At 41.8% G+C, this 24,718-nt stretch overlaps 1 protein-coding gene across 6 annotated transcripts in view; it reads left to right on the top strand.

The window, feature by feature from the left end:
- WWC2 (WW and C2 domain containing 2) overlaps positions 1-24,718 on the top strand; it is a 201,601-nt gene that overhangs the window by 155,987 nt on the left and 20,896 nt on the right. For all 6 annotated transcript variants that reach the window (XM_057303533.1, XM_026508558.4, XM_057303535.1 and 3 more), the window contains 7 exons: positions 3,007-3,199; positions 4,980-5,144; positions 14,925-15,073; positions 16,907-17,105; positions 18,346-18,510; positions 19,810-19,902; positions 22,470-22,712. In XM_057303533.1, the coding sequence (XP_057159516.1) occupies positions 3,007-3,199; positions 4,980-5,144; positions 14,925-15,073; positions 16,907-17,105; positions 18,346-18,510; positions 19,810-19,902; positions 22,470-22,712 (1,207 nt within the window). The remainder of the gene's footprint in view (positions 1-3,006; positions 3,200-4,979; positions 5,145-14,924; positions 15,074-16,906; positions 17,106-18,345; positions 18,511-19,809; positions 19,903-22,469; positions 22,713-24,718) is intronic.

Genomic DNA, 24,718 nt, shown 5'->3' on the forward strand with positions numbered 1-24,718 from the left:
TCTTTTAATTTAATTAAAATACTTATTGTTGCCTAATTATGGCTGCTGTTGGTTTGAAGTAATTTTCTGATCTTTTACATGAAAACATAGTGATTAAATTTCATTTATCAATACAACTTTGCCAAACACCATATCATGCTGTACGTAAGAGTATCATTCCTTAGCGTCGAGCATTGACTTCCCTGTGACCATTAACTTCTTAAAGTTACTTCATTTTAAGTGATGTCATAATGCTATGTAGCCTGTTGCTTGGGGACTCTCTCTGGACAGGTATCTCCAGCGATCTTCGCCACCATTCACATTCTCTGGAGTCAGACTTTCGGGGCCTCTCTTAAAGGTCCATGGCTAGAGAGCACTAGAAAGAAGCCAGATTTCAACTTAGCACCTCTGACTTCAAATTCAGAATCTCTGTGTGTAGCCCCGCACTTAATAATATGTTCAGTCTGCCAGTGTAAAGGCTTGGAATAAAAAAGAGCTGTTGAGGGGTGACCCCCGAGACTCTGTACCCAGCCAGGTGGATGTTTTCCTTAGTGATAGTGTATATTTCTAAATGAGAAGGACATTTAATAGAGTACATGTAAGAGTTCTGGATGTTTTCCCTGTGGGTTTACATTTCAGTTCACATCCGATTACTCTTATTGTCAGAGGAAAGAAACTTCATCTAAATAAAAATAGAGGCCACATGGGGATTATTCAGTAGACAGCAGAAGACTAGAGCCAGTGGATGTCTGTGTATTGTCGGTCATCAAAGCTAGAGTGGAATAGGATTCCAGGAGGGGAGTGGGCTGCAAGATCTCCTGAAGTCAAGGTGTGCATCAAGGGGCAAGGGGTGTCCGCATTAAATAGGGAGACCAAAAGGAGGGAAGGCTTCCTGGGGAATGTCTGTGTCACCCCAGAGAGCCTGTTTCCCGAGACCGAGATTAGGAAGGCCAGTCAGTAGTATTCAGGGAAGACTGGCTTGACATTATTTGTGACTTCTCCTTACCAGTAAATAGGCTGAGATGTTGGAGCACTGGCAGCCTTTTCATTTCAGTGCGGCGTATCTAGGGGAAGACCGTTCCATCAGGGATTGAACCTATGAGCAAGGAGAGCCATCCCACAAATCCAGGGGAAAACTGTAGAAGTCCCCTAGAACACGCACCTTCTTTAACCTCGTGCTGTGAGGGCAGGCCTCCTCGACTGTGTCGCTGCCAAGCCAATCACGGTCGCTCTCACTTTCCTCTGGGAAGTCACAAGGTGCCCCTGAGGTAGGGTGACAACCAGCACAGTTCAGGACCAATGGCAGTCCTCAGGCAGTGCGTGCAGCGGGCTCTTCTGCCCCCAGCTCGTGGGCAGTTACTCGTCTGACTGGTCTGCACCTTCCTGACATGTCTAGTGCTGTGTTCTTAAGCCCCTGCAGGAAAGCCTTGGTCTAAGTAATGACCCTGCCAAAAATGAAAGATCTTAAAATAGTTCCCCCCCCCCCCACAAACTTCAAAATTTACTCTCTGGTTATTAATTACACCAGGCAGACCTCATGTTCCAGCTGGCTGGCAGCAGGCACGGTGTTTTTGTAGTGGCTGCTGACTCCAGTGTGGAGAGACCCCACCTACAGCAGAATGAAAGGAAAAGCACCCCTACCTTCTTTCCCCGGTGCCGTTGGCTCTTAACCGTGTCACACTGTTCTTCAGGTGGAAACATCTCGGAGTCACAGACGTGGTTCAGCCACTGGTACAGAGGAAAACTGAGGTCTGGAGAAGCAGAAAATTGCTTCCCTCCATTCCAGCTCTGCAATGTACTTCCCCTCCTGGCTTTCGAAAACAGATTTCCTCTGCCGAATCTCCAGCCTTACCAGCAGCAGCCCAAGGCCCCCTAGTCCCCTAAGGCTGATCTCCATCATCAGTTTTTATGTTCTAATAATTCTGTAATTATCCATAATCCATCACCAATTTTATGTTATGATATAAAATACAGAAATAATAGGATGTCCCTCCATCCTGCCTGTGAATTTACAGTTTTCCTAATTGGAGAAAGACGTCTTTTAGAATCGGAATTAGATCAGCCCGAATTAGGGGGGAGGGATTTAATGGGCGTTCTCTTTCTGGGATTTTTTTGTTGTTAAGATTATTTATTTATTTATTTATTTATTTATTTATTTATTTATTTATGTGACAGAGATAGACAACCAGCGAGAGAGGGAACACAAGCAGGGGGCGTGGGAGAGGAAGAAGCAGGCTCCCAGCGGAGGAGCCTGATGTGGGACTCGATCCCGGAACGCCGGGATCACGCCCTGAGCCGAAGGCAGACGCCTAACGACTGCGCTACCCAGGCGCCCCTCTTTCTGGGATTTAAAAGAAAACCTCGTGCCATTTCTAAGAATTGCAAATCCTTATAGAACGTGTGCTTAGAAAAATCACCTGCAAGTAATATTAGAAGTTCTGTTCTTCTGTAACTCTTCCTCTGAATTTTACAAAGCATAAGCCTAGAAACAGTTGTTCCTGAAACTTCTGTGATGCTCTACAATAATGTTTGTGAGTTTGCTTCACAATATGCTGGAAAACCGTTCCTCACTAGTAGGGTCGTGTATCCCACTCCTGGGAAATGATCGCCAGCATCCCTTGCTGAATACTGGAGGGTGAGGATTCTTTGGGACAAAGCTTGCTAAGCATGATCCCATCTTCCCAGGCTCAGAAAACTGTATTTTGGAATTGGCTGTACCCGGGCAGGTGGGACGTTCAGTTCATCTGCTCCGTGGGTTTTTTCCTCCCGTTCTCTTCCCCGTCATATCTTCGCCGCAGCCCTGTGGAGAGTGGCAGGCTCAGGGGCACCATCAGCATGAGTGGGTGAGGAACAGAGGCTCTGTGCCGCGGAGCGCAGACGGGCCCATCATGGCAGCAAAGCTCTGGGTTGATAATGAACTCCATGGTCCCCTGTGTTTCTCTCTTTTGCAGATGATTTCAGACGACAGCTGTGAATCTGGTGTAATTGAAGTACCTGTGAAATCCATTTTACTCTTGTTCTTTGCAGATATTTTAGGGTTGCTCTGCTTCCCTCCTCGACGGATGTCAGCTGTCTGTTTCGAACAAAAGTCCATCCAGCCACAGAATCCATCTTATTCAATGATATGTTCAGAGTGGCCATTTCCCAAACAGCCTTACAGCAGAAGACGCTGAGAGTAGATCTTTGCTCTGTTAGTAAGCACCGAAGCGAAGAATGCCTGGTAGGTCATTTCAGAGTTCCCGTCCCCACAGAAGACCCATGGTTGGGGTTTGCTGAAAAGAACTCTCTCGTTGCCACTTCGCCAGCCCTGATCCCACCGTACATCTGCCCAGCGCCTCGGGCACAGCCAGCGGTGGTTCCATTTTTTTATCTGAAGTAGTGATTTCTGGTTTTCATTCTCTTATTCAAGACCTTTCAAATCTGCTTATTAATTGTGATTTCCTATAAAATCTATCTCCCGTTCTACCCTTGACCTCTGTCAAGATGATCGCTCCGGAGCATGCTTATTATTCCCAACATGAGTCTTGTGCTGGGTGTTCTGTATACATTATCTCATTGAATCCTCGTGACAGTCTCAGGGAAAAGGTATGAGTACCCCTATTTTCAGATAAAGGACTGCTAAGTGAGGTAATGTGTCCAGGGTCACACCGCTAGTGAATGATGGAGCCAGATATCCAAAAGACATCCCACACGTAATTCACTGTTTTAAGTTTAAATTAAGCAGGAGACTGAGTATACAGTCCCTTTATTATATTCTCCCCAGCCATGGTATCATAGCTTCTAGGAAGACCTAAATGTTGCTATTTAGAGGAATATGATGTTTAAATGCTAACGAAAGAGACTTCATGTATAAGTAATGATGAGTTTAACACACCATTGTACATAATAACCAGAATACCATTACATACTAGAAAAGTGACACAAGGTGTTCAAATGCAGGTGTCGAGGGGGTGCCCATGTGTCCAGACAACAGCAAGGGTTTCTGGTTGAACTTTTCTCTGTGGTACGATAGGAAACCCAAAAACATGCTTCATGATGAACAAAGTTTACAAGGGTGATAGATTTCTTTTTTTTTTTTTTTTAAGATTTTATTTATTTATTTGACCCAGAGAGAGAGAGCACACACACAAGCAGGCAGAGTAGCAGGCAGAGGGAGAAGCAGGCTCTCTGCTGAGCAAGGAGCCTGACACAGGGCTCAATCCCAGGACCCTGGGATCATGACCTGAGCCGAAGGCAGTCGCTTAACCAACTGAGCCACCCAGGCACCCCAGGGTGATAGATTTCTTATGAGTATTTCCTTTTCTTTATATGAAAAAAATATTTGATAATATTACCTGACAATAAAAAAAGAAGCAAAGATAGCAGACTCATTAGGCTCTCAGATTACTACAATAGATATGTGTGTCAAAAGCTCCTTAAAGTTAGTAAATATGTTAATTAATAGCCTTTTAAAAAATGGCACAGTTTAATTAGATTCTGACTCATATGTGTCATTTGCTGGAATATAAAAACGTTTTTTGACATTCAGCTAATCCAAAGAAAAATTTTGCTATCTGGTCTCGAATTCAAGAACCACAGTAGAGTTTTTATTTGTTTTTGAATCTTACACTGGATAATGGGTTTTTGTGAGTAATAATCAAATGACTCTTACAGCGTATTGTAAGAGGTATTATGATTTATGCTTAGTCGTTAATTTTTTAATTAATTTTTTGACTTTTTGTTAAAAAATACAAAAAGTTGCATGCTTAGTCATTAGGTTTTAGCAAAATAGCATCTCACAAAATAATCCTAGGGTTGGCTTCTAGATTGGGGTTATTTCTTACTCAGCCACACCCTCAGGTTTAAAAAAAAAATCCACCAATGCTTTATGTCATGAGTATTGCATTTTTTTAACCCTAAAACAGACTTGCCCAATAATCTTAATTATGTGAGAGGAAGCAAATATGAATTTAAACATTTTATTTTCTCTTCTCCCCCCCCCCCCCCTTCATTTCACATAGGCTGGAACTCAGATCAGTCTGGCTGATTTACCATTTTCCAACGAGATTTTCACTCTGTGGTATAACCTGCTTCCCTCCAAGCAAATGTCTCGCAAAAAGAATGACGAAGAAAACGAGGACTCCGTATTCCAACCAAATCAGCCGTTAATACATACTAGAGACTTGGTGAGTCTGGATTGGAGTAAATAGGCATCATGCCTAAAGGAGATAATGTGGAATGCTGGCGTACCGGCGTGTTCCTGCTGACTTTCACTACCCTTCCTTCCCAAGCTTACCCCTTCCTCCCAGCTTCCTAACAATGATGAAGCAGAAAGAAAGATAATTTCCAGCTGCCTTTCGAGTATAGTTTATAAAAGAATCACTCATTTCTGCTCACACTTCCTTCCATCGGAATAAACTGATGTGGAGTCTTAGCTGGGTTAGATGACCATGGAAAACCTTTTGCTTTAAATTTATACTTTCCTATGTTGTGTTCACATCTTTGATTCCACTGTCAGGTTATACGTCAGGAACTCGCATCATTCACAGCTGTTCAATTATGAGGCTAATGAGTGTCTTAGTTTCTATTTGTTACATCAATGAAGTGATAAATATTTTCTATTAAGAAGTTTGTTGTAACCAACAGTCATCCACATTCAGCACTTCAAAAAATTTCCGGAGAGGCATTTTGGGAGGCCGTTCATCACTGACTTGGCATCTGTGAATATTGTTACCAAGTTCATTTTCGGTTATCCGTGAGGAAGGAGTTTACCAAGCACAAGTCAGATAATTATTGATCATCTCCTGTGTGCCAGAAACGACAGTGGATGTCGTGGTAGGTGGTGAAAGGGAAGCAGGCGTGCTGGTCAAGCTTGTATCACACGCCCCGGTTTGTGGCCGACACTATAAGGCGCGCAGGATGATGACATAGGACTTGGACCCTGGAGAGTGCTGATGTGATGGTCACACAGTGGGTAAATGTCGGTAACAGCTTGGTGTGGTGTAATTCACATACCATACAGTTCCTCCACTGAAAGCCTACAGTTCACCCATCTGAAGGGCACAGTTAGTGGTTTTTAGTGTATTCGCGGAGTTGGGCCACCATCGTCTAGTATTCAAACATTGTGGTCATCCCAGAAAGAAGCCCTGTACCCATTAGCAGTGGCTCCTGTTCTCCCGAAGGCCTTTCCCCCGAGGCAACCACTCATCTTTCTATCTCTATAAATTTGCTGACTATGGACATTTCACATAATGGAATAATACTTCTTTTACTTAGCATCATGTTTTCAGGGTATATCCATAGTCTAGCATGTATTAGTAGCCCATTCCTTATATTTCCAGATAATACTCCATTATATGGACATATCACCTTTTATCTGCTCATCAGTGGGTAGGCATTTGGGCTGTTTCTGCTTTTTGACTATTATTACTATTGCTGCTGTGAACATTTGTATAAGGGTTTGTTTGGACATACGTTTTCATTTCTCTTTGGTGTTTGTACCTAGGAGTGGACCTGCTGGGTCGTGTGGTAGCTCTGTGGTTTAGCATTCTGAGGAACTGACAAGCTGTCTTCCACAGTGGGTGTACCATTTTACATTCTCACCAGCAATGTACGAGGGCTCCTGTCATCCCAGCTCTTGCCACATGTCATTGGTCTGTCTTTTTGATTTTAGCCATGCCGTGTGGTGTGAGGTGCTATCTCATTGTGGTTTTGATTTATAATTACCTAATAACTAATGATATTGAGCACGTTTTCATGGACTTACTAGCCATGAGTATATTTTTAAATTTTTTTGAGAACTGTCTATTTGCATCCTTCGTGTTTTAAATGGGTCCTTTTTTTTTTTTTTTTTTAAAGATTTTATTTATTTATTCGACAGGGATAGAGACAGCCAGCCAGAGAGGGAACACAAGCAGGGGGAGTGGGAGAGGAAGAAGCAGGCTCATAGTGGAGGAGCCTGACGTGGGGCTCGATCCCGTAACGCCGGGATCACGCCCTGAGCCGAAGGCAGACGCTTAACCGCTGTGCCACCCAGGCGCCCCTTTAAATGGGTTCTTATCTCTTTATTATTTTACTTGATTATTCTATCTTTATTATTATATTATTATGAGAGTTCCTCATATATTCTTAATACAAGTCCCTTATCCAATAAATGACTTGCAGATATTTTCTTTCATTCTATGAGTTTCTTTTCACTTTCTTGATGGCTTTGTTTGCAGTACAAAATTTTAGAATTTTAATAAAAGTCCAGATTGTCTGTTTCTTTCTTACATTACTTGTGCAGTTGGTGTCATATCTAGGAAGACTTTGCCCAACCGAACATAATAAAGATTAACTCCTGTGTTTCTTTTCTTCTGAGAGTTTTTAAGTTTAGTCTTATTTTCAGATCTCCGATCCATTTGAGTTGTTCTTTATGTGTGAAATAAGGAGTAGGTCCAATCTCATTTTCTTGTAGGTGAGTATGCAATTGTTCCCAGTACCACTTAGTTGAAAACACTATGCTATTCTAGTCTTTCCCCACTGAATTATCTTGGCACCCTTTCTTAAAGTCAGTTTACCGCAAGTGTGATCATTTATATTTCTGAACTCTAAATTCTGTTCTATTAATCTGTATGTCTGTATTTGTGCCAAAATCACACTACCGTGATGACTGTAGCTTTGTAGTTATTTTGAAATAAGAACATGTGAGTCATCCAGCTTTGTTTTTCTTTTTTAAGATGGTTTGCGCTATTTGGGTCCCTTGCATTTCCATATGAATTTTAGTTATTTTGTCAATTTCTGCAAAAAAAAGGCAACTAGGATTTTTATATAGATTTCCTTGAGTCTGTAGTTCAATTTGGAGGGTATTGTCATCTTAGCAGCTTTAAGTCTTCTGATCATGAATATGGGATATCTTCCCATTTATTTGGGTCTTCATTAACTTCTTTGAAAAAATGTATTACCATCTTCAGAGCCCAAAATTCACTTCTTTTGTCAATTTTATTCTTTTGGGTGCTGTTGTAAATAGAACTATTTTCTTAATTTCATTTTCAGAGTATTCATTGCACAATTGATTTTTGACTACTTGTCTTACATCCTGCAATCTTACTGAACAGGTTTATTACGTCAAATCGTTTTTTCGTGGATTCCCTAGCATTTCCTATATGTAAGATCGTATCTTCTGCAAATAGAGTTGGTCTTTTTTCTTTCTTCTTTCCAATTGCTTTTTATTTCTTTTTCTTGCCCCTCCATCCTGGCTAGAACTTCCATTATATCGCAAGAAGTGATGAGAGCAGATACCCTTGTCATGGATGTGATCTTAGGGGGAAATTTTCAGTTTTTCACCATTACGTATGATTTCGGCTGTGGTTTGTTGTAGTTGTTCAAGTTGAGGGAAATCTGTTTCCTAGTTTGTTAAGTGTTTTATTGTAAAGGCTGTGGATTTAACCAATGCTTTTCTGCATCTATTGAGATGACATGTGGTTTTTATCCTTTATTCTGTTTATATGGTTTATTGATTTTCAGATGTCAAACCAACCTCGCATTCCTAGGATAAATCCCACTTGGTCATGGTGTATAATCCTTTTTATGTTACTAGATTCAGTTTTCTAGTATTTTGTTGAGAACTTTTTTTGTCCGTATTCACAGTTTTTTCCCGATGTCTTTGTCTAGTTTTGACATCAGAGTAATTTTGGCCTCAGGGAATGAGTTAGGAAGTATTCCCTCATCATCTGTCTTTTGGAAGAGTTTGAGAAGAATTGGCATGAATTCTTCTTTAAATGTTTGGTAGAATTCGGCAGGGAAGCCTTCTGGGTTTGGACTTTGTGGGGAGATTTTTGTTTACTAATTCAGTCTCTTACTTGTTATACGTCTACTCACAATTTTGTTATAATGTCACTTCGAGTAGTTTGTGTCTTTCCGGAATGTGTTCATTTTATCTAGGTTGTCTGACTTGTTGGCAAACAGTTGTTTGTAGTAACCCTTATAATTCATTTTATGTCTGTAGAGTTGAGAGTGGTAGTCCCTCTTTGGCTCCTGATTTCAGTAATTTGAGCTTTTTCTCTATTTTTCTTGGTCGTTTAGCTAAAGGTTTTTACTTCTTTGAATCTTTTCAAAGAATCACCTTTTGGTTTCACTGATCTTCTCTAATATTTCTCTATTTGCTATTTCATGAATTTCTACTCTGTTGTTATTATTATTATTATTATTATTATTATTATTATTTAGAGAGGGACAGGGAGGAGGGCAGAGGGAGAGGGAAAAAGAGAATCTTAAGCAGGCTCTGGCCCAGCACGGAGCCTGACACAGGACTCAATCTGACAACCCTGAGATTTTTTTTTTTTTTTTTTTGAGAGAGAGAGAGAGGGAGTAGTCTTATTTCCTTCCTTCTAATTACTTTAGGTTTACTCTTTCTCCATTTTCTTTTTCTTTTTCTTTTTTTCTTTTTATTTATTCGACAGAGATAGAGACAGCCAGCGAGAGAGGGAACACAAGCAGGGGGAGTGGGAGAGGAAGAAGCAGGCTCATAGTGGAGGAGCCTGATGTGGGACTCGATCCCAGAATGCCGGGATCACGCCCTGAGCCGAAGGCAGATGCTTAACCACTGTGCCACCCAGGCGCCCCTTTCTCCATTTTCTTAAGATAGAAGGTTAGGTTATAGAGCTGAGATCTTCTGCTTTGACACAGGCACTCCTAGCTGTAAATTTCTTGCTGAGCACTGCTGGGGCACCATCTTACCGACTCTGGTGTGTTTGAATTTTCATTCATCTCTTCAGTATTTTCTGATTTTCCTTGTGACTTCTTTGACTTATTGGTTTTTTAGGAATGTGTTAATTTTCACATCTTTGTTACTTCTTATGATTTCCTTGTGTTACTGATTACTGATTTCATTACAGTGTGGTCAGAGAACATACTTTGTATGATTTCAGTCCTTTTAAGTTTACTAAGGCTTGTTTTATGGCCTAGCATATGCTGCCATTCCTGGAGAATGTTCCAGGTGCCCTTGAGAAGAATGTGTTCTCTGCTCTTACTGGGTGAGTATTCTACAGGTGTTTCTTAGGTTCACAGTGTTGTTACATGTATATATACATTTTTATTGCACTTCTTATCTTATTCTAATCTCACTTTAACTTGTTTCTTTTCTGGAGAGGAGTGATGGAGAGATTTATCGCAAAGTATACAAATGCAGTGTGAATTTTCCAATGAATTTTCAGAAAGTCAACACACACAAAGCTACCACCCAGGGTATAGTGCATTACCAGCACCCCAGAGTCCTCCCTTGTGCCCCATCTTGTCATTACCACTGTCCCCTAAAGGCAATCTCTATTCTGACCTCTGTCTTTGAACTTTACATAATGGAATCATTCAGTATATGTTCTTTTATGCCTGGCATCTTGTATTCAGCATTATGCTTGTGCAAGTCGTCTGTGTTGTTTCGTGTAATTGTAGTTCATCCGTGCTCAGTGTTGTGTGGTAGATAATTGTATCATTATATCACACTTTCTTTGTTCATTCTGCTATTGATGGACATTTGAGTTTCTAATTTGGGAGCTATGATGAGTAGTGCTGCTATTAGCATCTCGTACATGTCTTTATCTTCTTTCATTTTAGCTGTTGCAATAGATACATAGTACTCTCCTGTTTTTTTGTGTTTCCCTGATTATAGTCTTTAATTGCCAGATGGATGTCATCTTTTGTGAAATGTCTGTTCAAGATTTTGCCCATTTTTCTATCGGATTCTCTTTTTTTGTTAGCAGTTCTTAATTTTAGACTGGAGTGTTTTGTCCAATATGTTTTTTGCAAATATCTTTTCCTATTCTGTGGCTTGCCTTTTCATTTTCTTAATGTTGGCTTTTGGTGACTGGAAGTATACTCAGGTTTAATGTAGTTTTCTTTATCAATTTTTCCCTGTATGCTTAGTGCTTTGCTTTGCTATTTAAGAAGTGTTTGCCTACCCCAGGATCATGAGAATGGTTTACTGTATTGTCTTATAAAGGCCTTCTTGCCTTACCTTTCACGTTTAGATCTACAGTTCATCTGAAATTATTTTTTGTGTAAGGTGTGAGGTAGGAGTCAAGATTCCTTTTTATCCATGTGATAGTTCATTGATCCAGCATCATTTGTTGAAAAAATTTTCTTTCCCAGTTGCATCACAATGTTATTTTTGTCATGAGTCCAATGGCCTGCATATGTGGGAGTCTGTTCGTGGATATTCTGTTGGCTTAGTTGTCTATATCTGTAGATACTATACTTTTTTCAAAGTGAGGGCTTTCAATAATTCGTCATTTAGAATGATTTTTGAGGCTATTTATAGATAATCGCTATCAGATTAAAGAAGTTTCTTGCTCTTTCTAGTTTGCTAAGACTTTTTATTATGCATGGATATTGAATTTTATGAAACATTTTTACTGTTTACTTACCTCTTAAATTGATTACACAGTTGTTCTCTTTTATTCTCTTAATGTGGCGGATTATGCATTGATTGACTTTTGAATGTTAAACCACCCTTGGATTCCTAGAATAGGACAGACTTTATTATGGTGTATCTTATATGTGTTTTTATATACGTTGCTGCATTTGATTTCTTGATTTTGTGTTTGGGTTATTTTTCATTTATGTTCGTGAAAGAGATTAGTCCTTTGTTTTCTTTTTTTGTAATGTCAAGGTTTTACAGGCTTCATAATATAAGTTAAAAAGCATTCCTTTTTTACTCTCTGCAGAAGGTTTTTGTAAGATGGGTGTCATATCTTCCTTAAATATTTGGAAGAATTCCCAAGAAAATTCACCAGCCTCGCCTGTAATTTTCTTTGTGAAAAGCAGCCTTTCTCAACTGAGGCTCTGCAAAAAAAGAAGTAAGCACTATAAAAAATGTTTCCAATGACTACTTTCTTATTTCTCCCAAGGATGACACATAACTTATACCATTCTAGATGTTAACGTTTTGTTTTGTTTTAATATAATGATGTTGGAGGTCATTAGGCTTAATTCTCATGGAATTCCAGTTGAAAAGGGCTGGTGGATTGTTTTTTAATTACAGATTCAATTTCTTTATTAGGTATAGGACTAGTCCAACTTTCTGTACTTGCATTCACTTTAGTAAAAGTAGTATTTTCCATAGGGTTTGTCTGTTTTATCTATATTACCAAAATTCTGGCAAAGTTATTCATGATACCTTCTTATTTTCATATATGCAAAGCCTTTGCTATGTTCTCTGTTTTGTTTCTGACATGGGTAATTTTTACCATTTCTGTTTTTTTCTCACTCTTGCTAGGAACTCGTCAGGTTTTTTATTTTATTCAAAGAAACAACTTTTGTCCTCGTTGATTTTTTTCTATTTACATATGTGTTTTTTATTTTGTTAATTCTGCTCCTTTCTTTATTATTTCCTTTCTTCTACTTTCTTTAGCTTTAATTTGCTGTACTTTTTTTTACTTCTTGAGATAGATCATTGTTTAGCAACCTTCTTTTCCAATATATGCATTTAGGGCTAAAAAATTATTTTTGAGCACAGCTTTGGCTGCTTTTCACAAGTTTGATAATATGAGATTATTAAAATATCATTGAATGTAAAATAGTTTATAATTTCTATTGTAACTTCTTTTTTGATCTGTGAGGTTTTTTTAGAAGTATATTTACTTAATTCCCAAACAATGGTGTTTTCTAGTTATCTTTTTATTATCGATTTCTGGCTGTATTTCACTGTTTTCAAGAACAGAGTACATACTATTCAATCATGCAGAATATTGAGACTTGCTTTATGGCTTAGCACACGGTCAGTTTTGGTAAAAGTTCTGTGTGTTGACAAGAACGCATTCTGCAGGTCAAGTTTGTTGATTTTGTCCTTCAAATCTTCCACATTTACTAATTTTTCAGTTCACGTATTTTACCAGTTGTTGAGAGGTATATTAAAATCCTCCAACTTACGATTATAGATGTCTGGTTCTCCTTTTATTTTGTTAGTCTTTGCTTTCTGAATTTTCTGTCTCTATTCTTAGGTAAATATAAATTTAGCACTGTGTTGTGTCTTTCTGTTCAACTGGCCCTTTTATTGTTATAAAATATCCCTCTTTATCTGTTCTAATACCTCTTGTTTTAAAATCTGTTTGTCTGGTATTCATAAAGGTATCTCAGCCCCTTTTTGGTTAGTGTTTTCACGGTTTTATCTTTTTCTAGCCTTTTACTTTCAACACGTCTGAATTCTCTGATTTAAAGCATTTCACTTGTAAGCAGTATATAGTGGGTTTTGGATTATTATCCAGTCTTAAAATCTTTACCTTCTAATGAAATATTTATTTCATTTACATTTAATGCTATTAGTGATATATTTGGGTTTGACTCTATTGTCTTACTGTTTGTTTTCTGGAAGTACTGTCTCTGTTCCTTATTTTCCTTCTTTTGGATTAGTCAAGCATTTTCAAATTTTCATTTTCCCTCCTATTAGATCACTGGTAACACAGTCTTTTATTTTTTGCTGTGTCCCCGGTGATTACAACGTGCATCCTTGCGTTTTTAGATGCTACCTTAAATTCATGCTTTTACTTTTTCCCAGGCAGTCTAAGAATTTTAAAAGACTTTATCAATTCCCTTTCCTCCTTCCGTGAAATTATTGGTCATGTATTTTAGGTACGTATGTTCTAAACCCCACAAGGTAGGATTGTTTTATTGACAGTCAGTATTCGTGTAGATTTCCCCACATCTTTACCCTTCCTGGTGTAGTTCATTTCTTTCTGCATTCCTGTGCTTCCATTTGGGTCATTCTCCTTCCGCTTGAAGAACTCCCTCTGGTATTTCTTCTAGTGCAGCTCTGGCAGTGTCTTTATTTCCACTTGTGAAGAACTTGTTTTCTGCATATTCAGAATTCCAGGTGGGCAGGCAGTTAATTCTCTGAACACACTGAAGATACCGTGTTGTTGTCATCTGGTTTCCATTGATTCTGTTGAGCTGCAGCAGAATGGTTGATCCTTCGAAAGTAATGCCTCTTTTTTTTTCACTGTTTATAAGATTTTTCTCTCTTTCTTTGATTTTTAGCAGTCTCACTCTGATGCGCTAATGCGGTGGTCTTTCTGTATACATTAGTTCAATTCTCCATCATTGCGTCAGTTTTCTTGAACATCTTAGCTGTAACAACTTAAATTCCTTCTCTGAATAACTGTAGTGTAGGGATCACCTGTAGAGCTGCCTCTTTCTATCTCTTGCTGTTCTTGACCTTCAGTCCTTGGGTCCTGTTTCCAGTGGTTGCTGGCCATTAGGTATGAAGAACGATAGAGGCTCTGGCTGATACCTTCCTCCAGAGAGGATTTAATATTCTTCCAGAAGGCAAGTTACAGATCGCCTGGATCACTTGGAGGACCTGAGTTCCAATTTTCCTCTCACTAGGAAAAAAAAAAAAGACCCGGGACCATAAGGAAACTGAAGCATCTGTTTCCTGTTTTAGCCTCCTCACAGCTGGGTTTTGTTTAGTTTCTCACCTCTTGCTTTCACATATGCTGCTAGGAACGGCAAACAGCACAACAAGAATATTGTGCAGAATGCTGGGCTCGCTACCGTTCCTTTCTCTGGCCCCTCGCACGCTGACTGCCCTTCAGCGCAGTGTTCATCTTTGCATCTTACCGAGATTGCCGCTGTTCCGTGCAGCCGCGGTTCTAGCCTGTGCGCCTCACCGCGAGAGCTGACACACGTCCCCAAGGGAGAAGAGCAGCAGTGATGTCGCTTCACCTCCTTGCATTTCTCTTCTCCCTGGGATCTTGGCCTCTAGTGCTGATTGCCTGTGTTGCTCTTTGATTGCTTTAAAACAGCTGGAGGTTGGTTGGTTTGCTTGTTGCTTTTTGTTTTATTTTATTGAGCTTTCGTATTTGTTCTCAACAGGAGGATTGGGCCCCGTACCACCTTCCTTTTCACAGCTGGAAGCTTACCTCCCCATCTGATGAGTTTATCAGTCATTTCTCAAAATAGATGATGTTCATTGCCATATGGCTTCTGTTCCCCAGGATGCAGTGTCAGCCTTACTTGTAAGAACCTCAGCCGAGCTGTTGGCTGTGAAACAGGAATTAGCCCAGGAAGAAGAAGAAGAAGAAGAAGAAGAAGAAGAACCACCACCAGGGCAGGAAGAAGAGCAAAGAGGTCCAGATGGAGATTGGTAAAGCTGTTGTTTCCTTTGCTCTCTGGGAGCTCAAAGAGGATGTGTTTAGTTTTCTTATAAGAAACTTTCGGGGGAACCTTTATAGGTTCAGATCTTACCCTGGAATTTGGGAAGCAGTGCCATGCCAGGGAGCCGCTACTAAAGGAAAGACCCTCTCCGGTCATGAGAGATTGAAGAAGGCAGCCGTGCAGTTGCGGGCAGCCTCAGGGTTAGCACAGGAAGGGAGTTCTTTGTTCCTGCTTCCTGAAGTTCTGACACTCTTTCCGGAGCTGTTTTAAGTCTTAAAATACCTGTTTTGAAAGGTGTGGTCGTGTATTGTTAATTCACACATAAATTTAAAAACGTGCTTTCTTTTTCTTTAAACTACCAAGAAGTACCATCGTACCATTTAGCTTCCGGCTCATCAGAACACACATTCTAGAAAACCGCGTCTGAGGCGTCACTCTATTTGTTTCCACGTCCATCTTCTTTTCCTGCCCCCTCCTCATTCTCCACCCCCCACCCTTTAAAAAACAAAGGTTACTCTAGCTTTTGTCTAGATTCACATACATGTGAAGAACTGTCTTTCCTGGTTTTTTTAAAACAAATTTTAGTGAATGCGTCAGTTTTTAGAGTATATATGTAAAATTATGTGGATTGATTTTAATGTATATGTAGTTGCTTATACTGATATGTTTGAACTACTCTTAACACATGTATAGCATGCATGCATGCGTGCGCACGTGTGTGTGTTTATAAAACTTGTTACAAGCTAACAGTGACAAGATATGTCATCAATAACAAACTCTTGGACATTTGGAAAGAACAGCTTACATCAGTGATGCAAAAAAGTACAGATATACTTCGTCCTTATCAGACATCCTTTACAATGGTTATGAATCAGAGTAGTGCAGAAGTAATAGAGTGATCATAAAGTTCATCGTGGTATTTTTAAATACTAAGGCTTCTTTGTGTTTGTAAAATACAATTCGTTTCATATACATTTCAAAAAATACACTTGGTCTGTAGGACAAAGGAATTTATGGCTCGCAGAATTCATTGCTAGCTCCCCCGTGCTCACTGCATGACTAGGCGTTTAATTACTGGCATGTGCCAATTTGTCAGGTTACCAATCACAATTATAACTCAACTTTGAGTTATCAGTGGAAGAAGTGTTTCCGTTCTAAGGACATGAAACTCGACAAAGCATGAATATTCTAAGCCATGCGGGTACTATGGCGTTCCTCTCCAGGCAGTTTATACGCACTATAAACCGAATGTGCATTGCCGTGGCTTTTGTTAAAGACAAGATCGTGTGGCATTAGGATTCTTGTTACATCAGTAGTAAAACTCCCTTTACACAGGGTTTTACCCTGCTAGCCTGTAAGCACAGTTGACAATGGACATATTTTTTTTTAAGATTTTATTTTTCTGTAAATTCTGACTGAGCCAGCCAAGTACCCGGATAATGAAGATTTCTGGTGCTTATGTCTTTACTCGTTTTTAGCAGAGTCACTCCATCCTGTTGTATGATTAATTTTACAATAAATAACTGATGTCAAGTCACATTATAGTGAGTTTGTTAAATGGCAAAGTTAAATTTCGTATGTGATTTTCAGAGTATTTCTGTTTTACTGTCTTAGAATGAGGTCAGATTTCATTCATTTAACTTTCTAGGACCGAAGTATGGGGATTTTGCCGCATATTGCGAGAGACTCACATGGCGGTTGTCTCTTTCGTGAGCACTTGAGCCACAGTTCGGGTCCCGGGTGCGAGCCACATTCACCGCGCTGCCGGGGCGCACACCTGCCTGCCTTAGGACCTGTTTCCTCTTGTCTTGTCGCCCCGCAGGCTGACCATGCTGCGCGAGGCCTCTGACGAAATCGCGGCTGAACAAGAGGCCGACGTGAAGTTGCCAGAGGGCAGTAGCTGTGCAGGAGACTTGTGCTCGTGCCCGAGCGCGCCCGAGGTGGAGGAGGACGCGGGCAGGACAGACAGCAGCTGTGCCGAAGACCGCGGGCCTGAGCCGCCGGCCGGGCCGTGCGCGCTGGTGAGGACCCGCGGGCTCTGTGGGCACTGCACAGGCCAACTCTGGCTCCGGTGCTGATCCCGTCTTGATTTTGTGCCAAAGCGGGTCCTGAGAGGCGTTTGTGGAAGTAGGCTGTGAGAGGCAGTGGAAATGCTGTAAAATTTGTAAATGGGCCCCAAATATTCATTCTTCGCTTAAATTTTATGTAAGAAGATGAATAGTGCTCTTTAGATCTCTATAAATGTCCTCGGAATATTTATTAAAAGCATTTCCAGAATGACAACCAGATTCCAGGATGACTACTTAATTGTGTTAAGATTCCTCAAAGTTTATTTCCATTTCTTACCCGAAGTAAACGTTTAAAGTTCCTCTTGGTTGAGGGGGTTCTGCTAGGAGTCGGCTCTGGAAGGTGGCAGGTGACAGGTTCCCGGCAGGCACCAGCCAAGCTATGCAGCGGTAACTTCGCTAGTCGAACGAGAGACGTGTTGGTGGAGGCTGCATCCCCACGGGGAGGAAACATTTTCAGCTTGGAGGATGCTCTCAAACTTGTGATATTGGTAATGGGGTCTAGGAAATTCCAGTTCTTTCTTCCTGGGCAAAATAGTATCGTTCCCTGACCGAAGACGTCCTTCGACAGAGGAGCAAACCAGCACGAGGCAGGTCGGAACTCTTTTATACACATAAGATCAACAATAAACATCTGCCTGTGCCCAGAGAGTTTGTATTTTGAGAAACTTCTGTTTTTACTTACATTTTATTTCTCGTGACATTTACAAAGAGACGGTAGAAATCCAAACTCAGCTTCACAGCATTGCTATTTTCAAATACATGCAATTGCCTGTTCTATGTGCAACTGACTTTGTAATATATTTTCATTTTCTTGTATGTAATTACTTCCATCGTTATTCTGAAAAAAAAAAAAAAAAAAAACTAATCGCAATGTTGAGCAGCGTTTAATGATGAAGTATTCCTGGTAAGATTCTCCACAATATCACAGTTACTGTCTGTAAACCTCAGCCTTCGTTGTGTGGGTCTGATGTGTTAGAGGTGACCTGTCCTCCCCACGGCGGGTCACTTCCTAGCTCAGTGGGGAACCCTCTCCCCGGGCTCCCATCCAGAGTGACACCTCTCTGTCCCAAGTGGCCCCAGTGCTGGGTGCAGCTCTGTTGTGAGATCAGATCTTTCTTCTGTACTTAGAAGAACGGAGCAGACAGGTATCCACGCCCGTCCGCTCCTGACAAATTTCCGACTTCCGTTCCAGGTGGATAAAGAGACAAACACGGACGAGGCAGGTGATGCCGGGGTGGCGGTCCGCCCCAAAGACCGCAGCGGCCTGAGCGCTCGGCAGCGGCCCTTCGTGCGCAGCAGCGTGATCGTGCGCTCGCAGACCTTCTCCCCGGGGGAGCGCAGCCAGTACATCTGCCGGGTAAGGGGGCCGGGGCCCTGCCCTCCCGCCGGCCAGCGGCCCCCCGAGGACCAGAGACTGGGTGCTGGCAGTCTTCGGACTCTGACTGCAGTCACACGTGGCTAGAACTGCTGGGGAATATACCCGAAATATCACACTCGTATGGGGCTTCTCAGTTTGGGTTGTTGTTTTTTCCTTTTCCTAAATTTAAGGTCTCATGAACTCTAAGCCATTTATTTGGCAAACAGGTGAAATTAAGGACCTGGCAGTTGGGTGTATTTGTACTTCAGTCTGTATTTAGAAACTTAAAATTACTTGAGACTTAAATATTTTTTATATTTCCGCTGTACATCCTACATACTTCCAACCGCATTAATCCCGCAGAACCAAAATTGCGACTTGGGTTTTAGAACAAAAATCTTCTTTTAATAATGCCTCTAGCTACCGAATAAGATTCACAGTTCTGTGGAGAATATGGTGGGATTTGCATCAGTTTGCCAAGTTCTACTTCTGGAAGTATTTATGACTTTCAGTAATATAGAGTAATAATTATAAAATGGTTTAGAAAATACTTTCGGAATTCTAAATTTATTCATTCAGTTCAACAAATACTTTTATGAAGCACCCACTGCTAAGCATGTTTCTAGATACTTGGTTGGAATTCCTCTGTGAACAGAAGAGCCCCAGAGCCCCGCCGTTGCAGAGCTCACATCCTTGTGAGTTGAGCCAAGCAGCGAACATGATGAACTAATCATGAAGGGTCATGGGTGGAGACGGATTCTCTGGAAAACAGAGCAAGTTAAGGGGGATTGGGAATGGTGAAAACAAGGGTCTCAGGTTTAAGTAGGGTTCAGAGTGGGTGTCCTCGAGAAGGTGCCATTTCAGCCAAGACCTGAAGCAGGTGAAGGGGTAAGGACGATTGTCTGGGCCAAGGGCGTTCTAGGTAGTTCTAAACTGTGACTGAACTCTGACCTGGTTATAACCCTCTATGTTATCCAGGCCTTCCTTTTTAAAAATGAATATTGCAAATTAGCTAAAAACACAAGGGATAATTTTATTTCCAAGTATGTATAATTATCTTAATGCAGGAGTTCTGATAACTACCACCAAAAGGCAATTGTTGAAATTATGGAAGAAAACTTACTTGTTTAAGAAAAGCATAGAACAGGAAAAAACTTGTTTGGGGAGGATTTTCTTAAAGAAACAAACTCCTCACTACCTGCATTTACCTGATAAACTTCTCAGTTGTAACCCACTAGCACTCGTTATGCAGTGATTTTCTTTTCTTTCTTTTCTTTTTTTTTTATCCTTTGTTGCCAGTTGAATCGAAGTGACAGTGACAGTTCAACCTTGGCTAAAAAATCACTGTTTGTGAGAAACTCCACTGAACGGCGCAGTTTGAGGGTCAAAAGGGTATGTATTCCCTCAACAACATCTCCCTTCTCAGTCCAATCCGGAATCACAAACGGTGAGGCATAAATACCAGAACTGCTGAGCGTCATTGCTCTGTGCTCTTGGGCTGCTGAATGAAGCCACTGTGATTCCAGAGAGTCGCGGATGTCGTGTTAGTTACAGAGACGGAGGGAGGGTATGCTTGAGAGCAGCCGTTCCGCGCCGGTTTGGATCCTGTGATCATGACGCCAGGAAATGCACTGAGCAGTATCGATGGAAAGGGGCTTGCTGAGTGGGTTGATGTGTCCCCATACTGTCTCTGGTTCTTGAGCAAGAGTGTAACACCCAGGACCTTTTCAGAGGGGTGGATACCCGGTCAAGGAGTACACAGTATTAGCAGCTTGCTTAGAAAACAGACATTTTGGGGAAAGCTCCAGTTTTCCTGGAAGCGATCGGTCTCTGAATGAGCCTTAAAGGCTGAGTCTAAGAGAATATTTAAATAAATTTAAAAGTTGGACTGTTCAAGTAGTTTAGCAATTCCTGCTTACTTATAGCTGACATACTAATGGAAAGTTATTTGCTTACTAATGATTTGTGTAGTAATAATTGACTAAGCTGTTGTACTTCAGCTGAGATGTGTCGTTTAAATAAGCATGAAGCCCTGCGTGTGCCAAGCTCTGTGGGGGAGGGAGGCACCGCCCGCAGGAGGCTCCAGTCTGAAGGAGGCATTCAGGGAGCACACAGGACTGTTGAATGTGCGGTGGGGGAAAGGAAGGAAGAAACTTGGGCGCCTGGGTGGCTCAATCGGTTGAGCCTCCGACTCTTGATTTCTGCTCAGGTCATGATCTCAGGGTCGTGGAATCGAGCCTGTGTCGGGCTCCGTGCTCAGTGCAGAGTCTGTTTGTCCCTTTCCCTCTGCCCCTCCCCCTGCTTGTGTGCTCTCTCTCTCTCTCTCAAATGGATAAATAAAATCTTTAAAAAAATATAGGAAGGAGCTCATCTGGTGGGAGAATCTAAAAGACAGTGTGCAGGAGGCCCCTGGCCTTGACACCTGGATAAAATTTCAAAAGCAGATGGTAGCAGCGTGGTCTTCCCAATGTAGTGACATCCACTGACAGCACGGAAACAGTTACGGCGGGAGTAGGTACACCATAGAAATCAGCAAACCCTACAACCCATGCTTCTCTCTCCACCCATGCCCCCGCCCCGAGCCACTTATTAAACATGGGCCAGCACCCCGCTGCACATTGGAGTCCTTGGAAAGGCTCCATCTACATAACCACTGGGAAGGATTTCTGGTTTTGAATAACAAGTAATACAGCCAAAGAGTGTGTGTCTCGGTGATTCTGCTGTGTAATAAGTTTGTTAGAGCAGAGGTTGAGTAGACGGAACCTAATAAAAATGTTAGAGAATGTTAGAACAGTATGTGTTGGACCAGTACAAGCTATTCAGCCCTGGACGAGGGCTCTGGAACAGGAAGGGGACAGCAAGCCCTCCCCTGCCATCTGTCATTAGCACCACTATCATTCCAGATCTTCAAGCCCAAGTACTTCTCAAATTCGAGTCCCTCCTCTAGCATCAAATAGTACCAGTTTTTATTAGTAACTTCTTATTTTCCATTCCCACTGCCAACAGTCTGGGCAAGAAATACCCTCCTGTTCCCATCCGCTGATGCAATCTTACCCAGCGTCATTTGACTTCCTTTCCTCAAGCAAGCGTGACCGGCCCTGAGCGATCTCTCCCTTCCCTGACTTCCTGTGGCACAGCTCACTGCTGCAAGTCTTCAGGGTTCACGGGTTGGGCCTTCTCTTCCCGGGGTTTGGCTTACCACCCCTGGCCCCCACCCTGGAAGACAATCATTCACGCATACACAGTAATTATTTCTTGCTAAACGGATAAGATTGGCTCCAGGAAGAGCACCAGTGATTCACTGGTGAAAGTAGATATTAGACCTTGGGAAGCTGAGGAAGGAGCTGGGATTTCAGCATATTGATGAGAGGAGGGGCTCAGAATCTTAGCCGCGCTGAGCACCTACATTCTGGCCGGCACCCACAGAAACGATGGCTAAAGGAGCACGCCCTGGGGCTGCAGTCGCTGGTCCAGAAATGGACGAAGCGTAGGTTTCTCGTCTGTCTTGTTTCACAGAGGGCAGGCTCTGTGCAGTACGTTGGCCAGGCTAGCAGAGGCTATACCAGGGTCACAACTTAAAACATCTCTGCCGTTTAAACAATAAAGATTTATTTCTCACTTAGCTACTTGTTCATTGCAGGTTGTCTTAGATGCTCTGCTCATCTTGTCTTTGCTCAAGACCCACACTGATGGGGCCTCCACCTCTGAATCTCTGCCGTCCCGCTAGCGGGGGACAGAAATCCACACATCCCGCACTGGCCTGGCAAGGCTTCTGCCCGGAGGTGGTACACATCACTGCCACTCACCTTTCATTGGCCAAAGCAGGTCACCTGGCCAGTGGTGCCTCACTTCCGGGAGCCCAGAAATGCTTGCTGTCCTGTGCCAGGGAGGAGGGAGAGCAGAGCAAGGAGCACCCACTTAAGAAGGGCGTTTTATTGTGTTGCTTTCTGACGCTGCAGGTGGTGTGCCAGCCAGTCCTGAGAAGAACAGCACCAGAGCGCCCAGTGCGCACATCTCTAGACCTAGAACTGGACCTTCAGGCATCTCTCACCCGGCAGAGCCGCCTCAATGACGAGCTGCAGGCCCTCAGGGGCTTGAGGCAAAAGCTGGAGGAGCTGAAAGCTCAGGGAGAGACTGATCTACCGCCAGGTGTGATGGAAGACGAGAGATTCCAGAAGCTTCTGAAACAAGCTGAGAAACAGGTACAGATCTCGGTGTCCCCCCTGGTGCCTGAAGGGAGTGCAAAGAGTGGATCCAAAAGCCGGCCCGGTGCAGGTTTCCCCAGCTTAGACCTTGGTTTGACCAAGTCTTCAGGTCCTTTTCCTGGAACTCAGAACACTTTTTTCCCATTGTCGTAGGCCTTTTTTTTTTTTTTTTTTAAACCTAGGCTATTGCTAAGAGAGTGGTACTGCCACCCACTAGGGTAGAGATGGGAGGTCACCCCACCGGCCACCTGCCAGAAGGAGCACAGCTGCAAGGGAGAGTGGTGGTCTGTTTCTGCTCAGCAGTTGTCTTTGTCTAAACACAAGACTTGGCAGAGAAATACAATATAACTTTTAATATAAATGACCAATTTCATTTGAATTTTCGGAGTAGCTCTTTAAGATTCATGAACCACCTAAATTGTAATGCATTGTTCATTTTAATGCTTCTAAATTTTCACATTCTTTCCTTCCTTCAAAAAAGATCAAACTCCACATATTGGCATTTCCCCTGCCTTTCACCATACGGGTTACCATACAAAAAAAGGTAAAATCACTGATTAAAAACTAGGGTATTTTGAGGGGCGCCTGAGTGGCTCAGTCGGTTAAGCGTCTGCCTTCAGCTCAGATCATGATCTCGGGGTCCTGGGATCGAGCCCCGCATCAGGCTCCCTGCTCAGTGGGGAGTCTGCTTCTCCCTCTGCCTCTGTGCTCACTCACTCACTCTCTCTCAAAATAAAATAATTTTTTTTTAATCTTGAAAAAAATATGGTAATTTTAAGGGAGTATTTCTATTGTTCTGCCGTCTACCTACAAACAAAATTTTCTAGAACCTGCATATTTATCCAGTTGGTTTATTCTCTCAAGTTTAGAATTCATATTTGGGTATAGGAGAGTATATCCACATCCGTATGTAATATACTAATAGAATTTTCCACATACCTGAAATATTAAAAATGCCAAAACATTATTCTCTTTCAACCATTTTGGATGGAAATCTGAAATAGATTATAAACTTTCTTAAACTAATAGAAAATCTTGTCCGTAATATAAACTTCCCGTTTTGGCCCATAGTTATTGTTTGGTCACTAGTGTGTGGTCCTATACTGAAACTGAGTCATTTAATTGACCAGCACTACTAATCCTGGATGGGACTCAGACACTTAATGAATAAATTTTAGGGATCAGACTGATCCCAATAATTTTTAGAGAAAGTTTAAGCAACAAAACATATCACATATCTGTATTATGTCCCACCTGATAGAAAGAAACCTTGGCCTACAACAGAACATCAGTATCTTTCTGTTCAGCGGGGAGTTGAATTGTAGGCCTTGTGTTCGATCCTATAGAGACTACTGGGATAATTAGACACTGTCGCGCCCTCTAAGAGCTTATAGATCGGCGAAGGAGATGAGTAAGATACACCAGGTCCTCAAGAGAAATCACTTAACAGTGAGATCAGGAGATGTTTCATGGAGGAAGTAGCAACGTGGTCTTGAGGGCAGGTAGTGGGACTTCATCCACAGTGGGTGGAGAGGTGCAGACTTCCTGCAATAGTCAATGTCCAGGGTAGCTGCCGCCAGTGAGGGGTCCACAGACATAATCCCCCAGGAGAGCAGTGCCACAGTGTGGCAGTCTCTTTGCACAGTGGGAGATTGCATTAAAAGCTGAAATCACCAACTCTGGGTTTGTCACCTTGATAATAACCATTGCTTTTATTCTCTTGAGTCTTTGAATTCATCATTAACAATCATTTCAAACTCTTGGTTGACATTGACAAACTTTAATATGATGGAGAAGTATTACAATCTTTTGACCCCTGCGGGTCCAAGGCTTTCGAAGCTGGATTAGAGTTTTACAACTATAGATTTAAACACAATGTTGCATCTCTGGGTTTTTTTGTTGTTTGTTTGTTTTTGATTTGTCGTGATCTGAAATTCCAGATCCTTGGATATTAGTAATTATAAAAATTTGGGGGTCTTTTTTTTACCTTATACTGCTAAATT

Source organism: Ursus arctos, unplaced genomic scaffold (genome assembly GCF_023065955.2).
Source record: "Ursus arctos isolate Adak ecotype North America unplaced genomic scaffold, UrsArc2.0 scaffold_27, whole genome shotgun sequence".
In the NCBI taxonomy this organism is placed as follows: Eukaryota; Metazoa; Chordata; class Mammalia; order Carnivora; family Ursidae; genus Ursus; species Ursus arctos.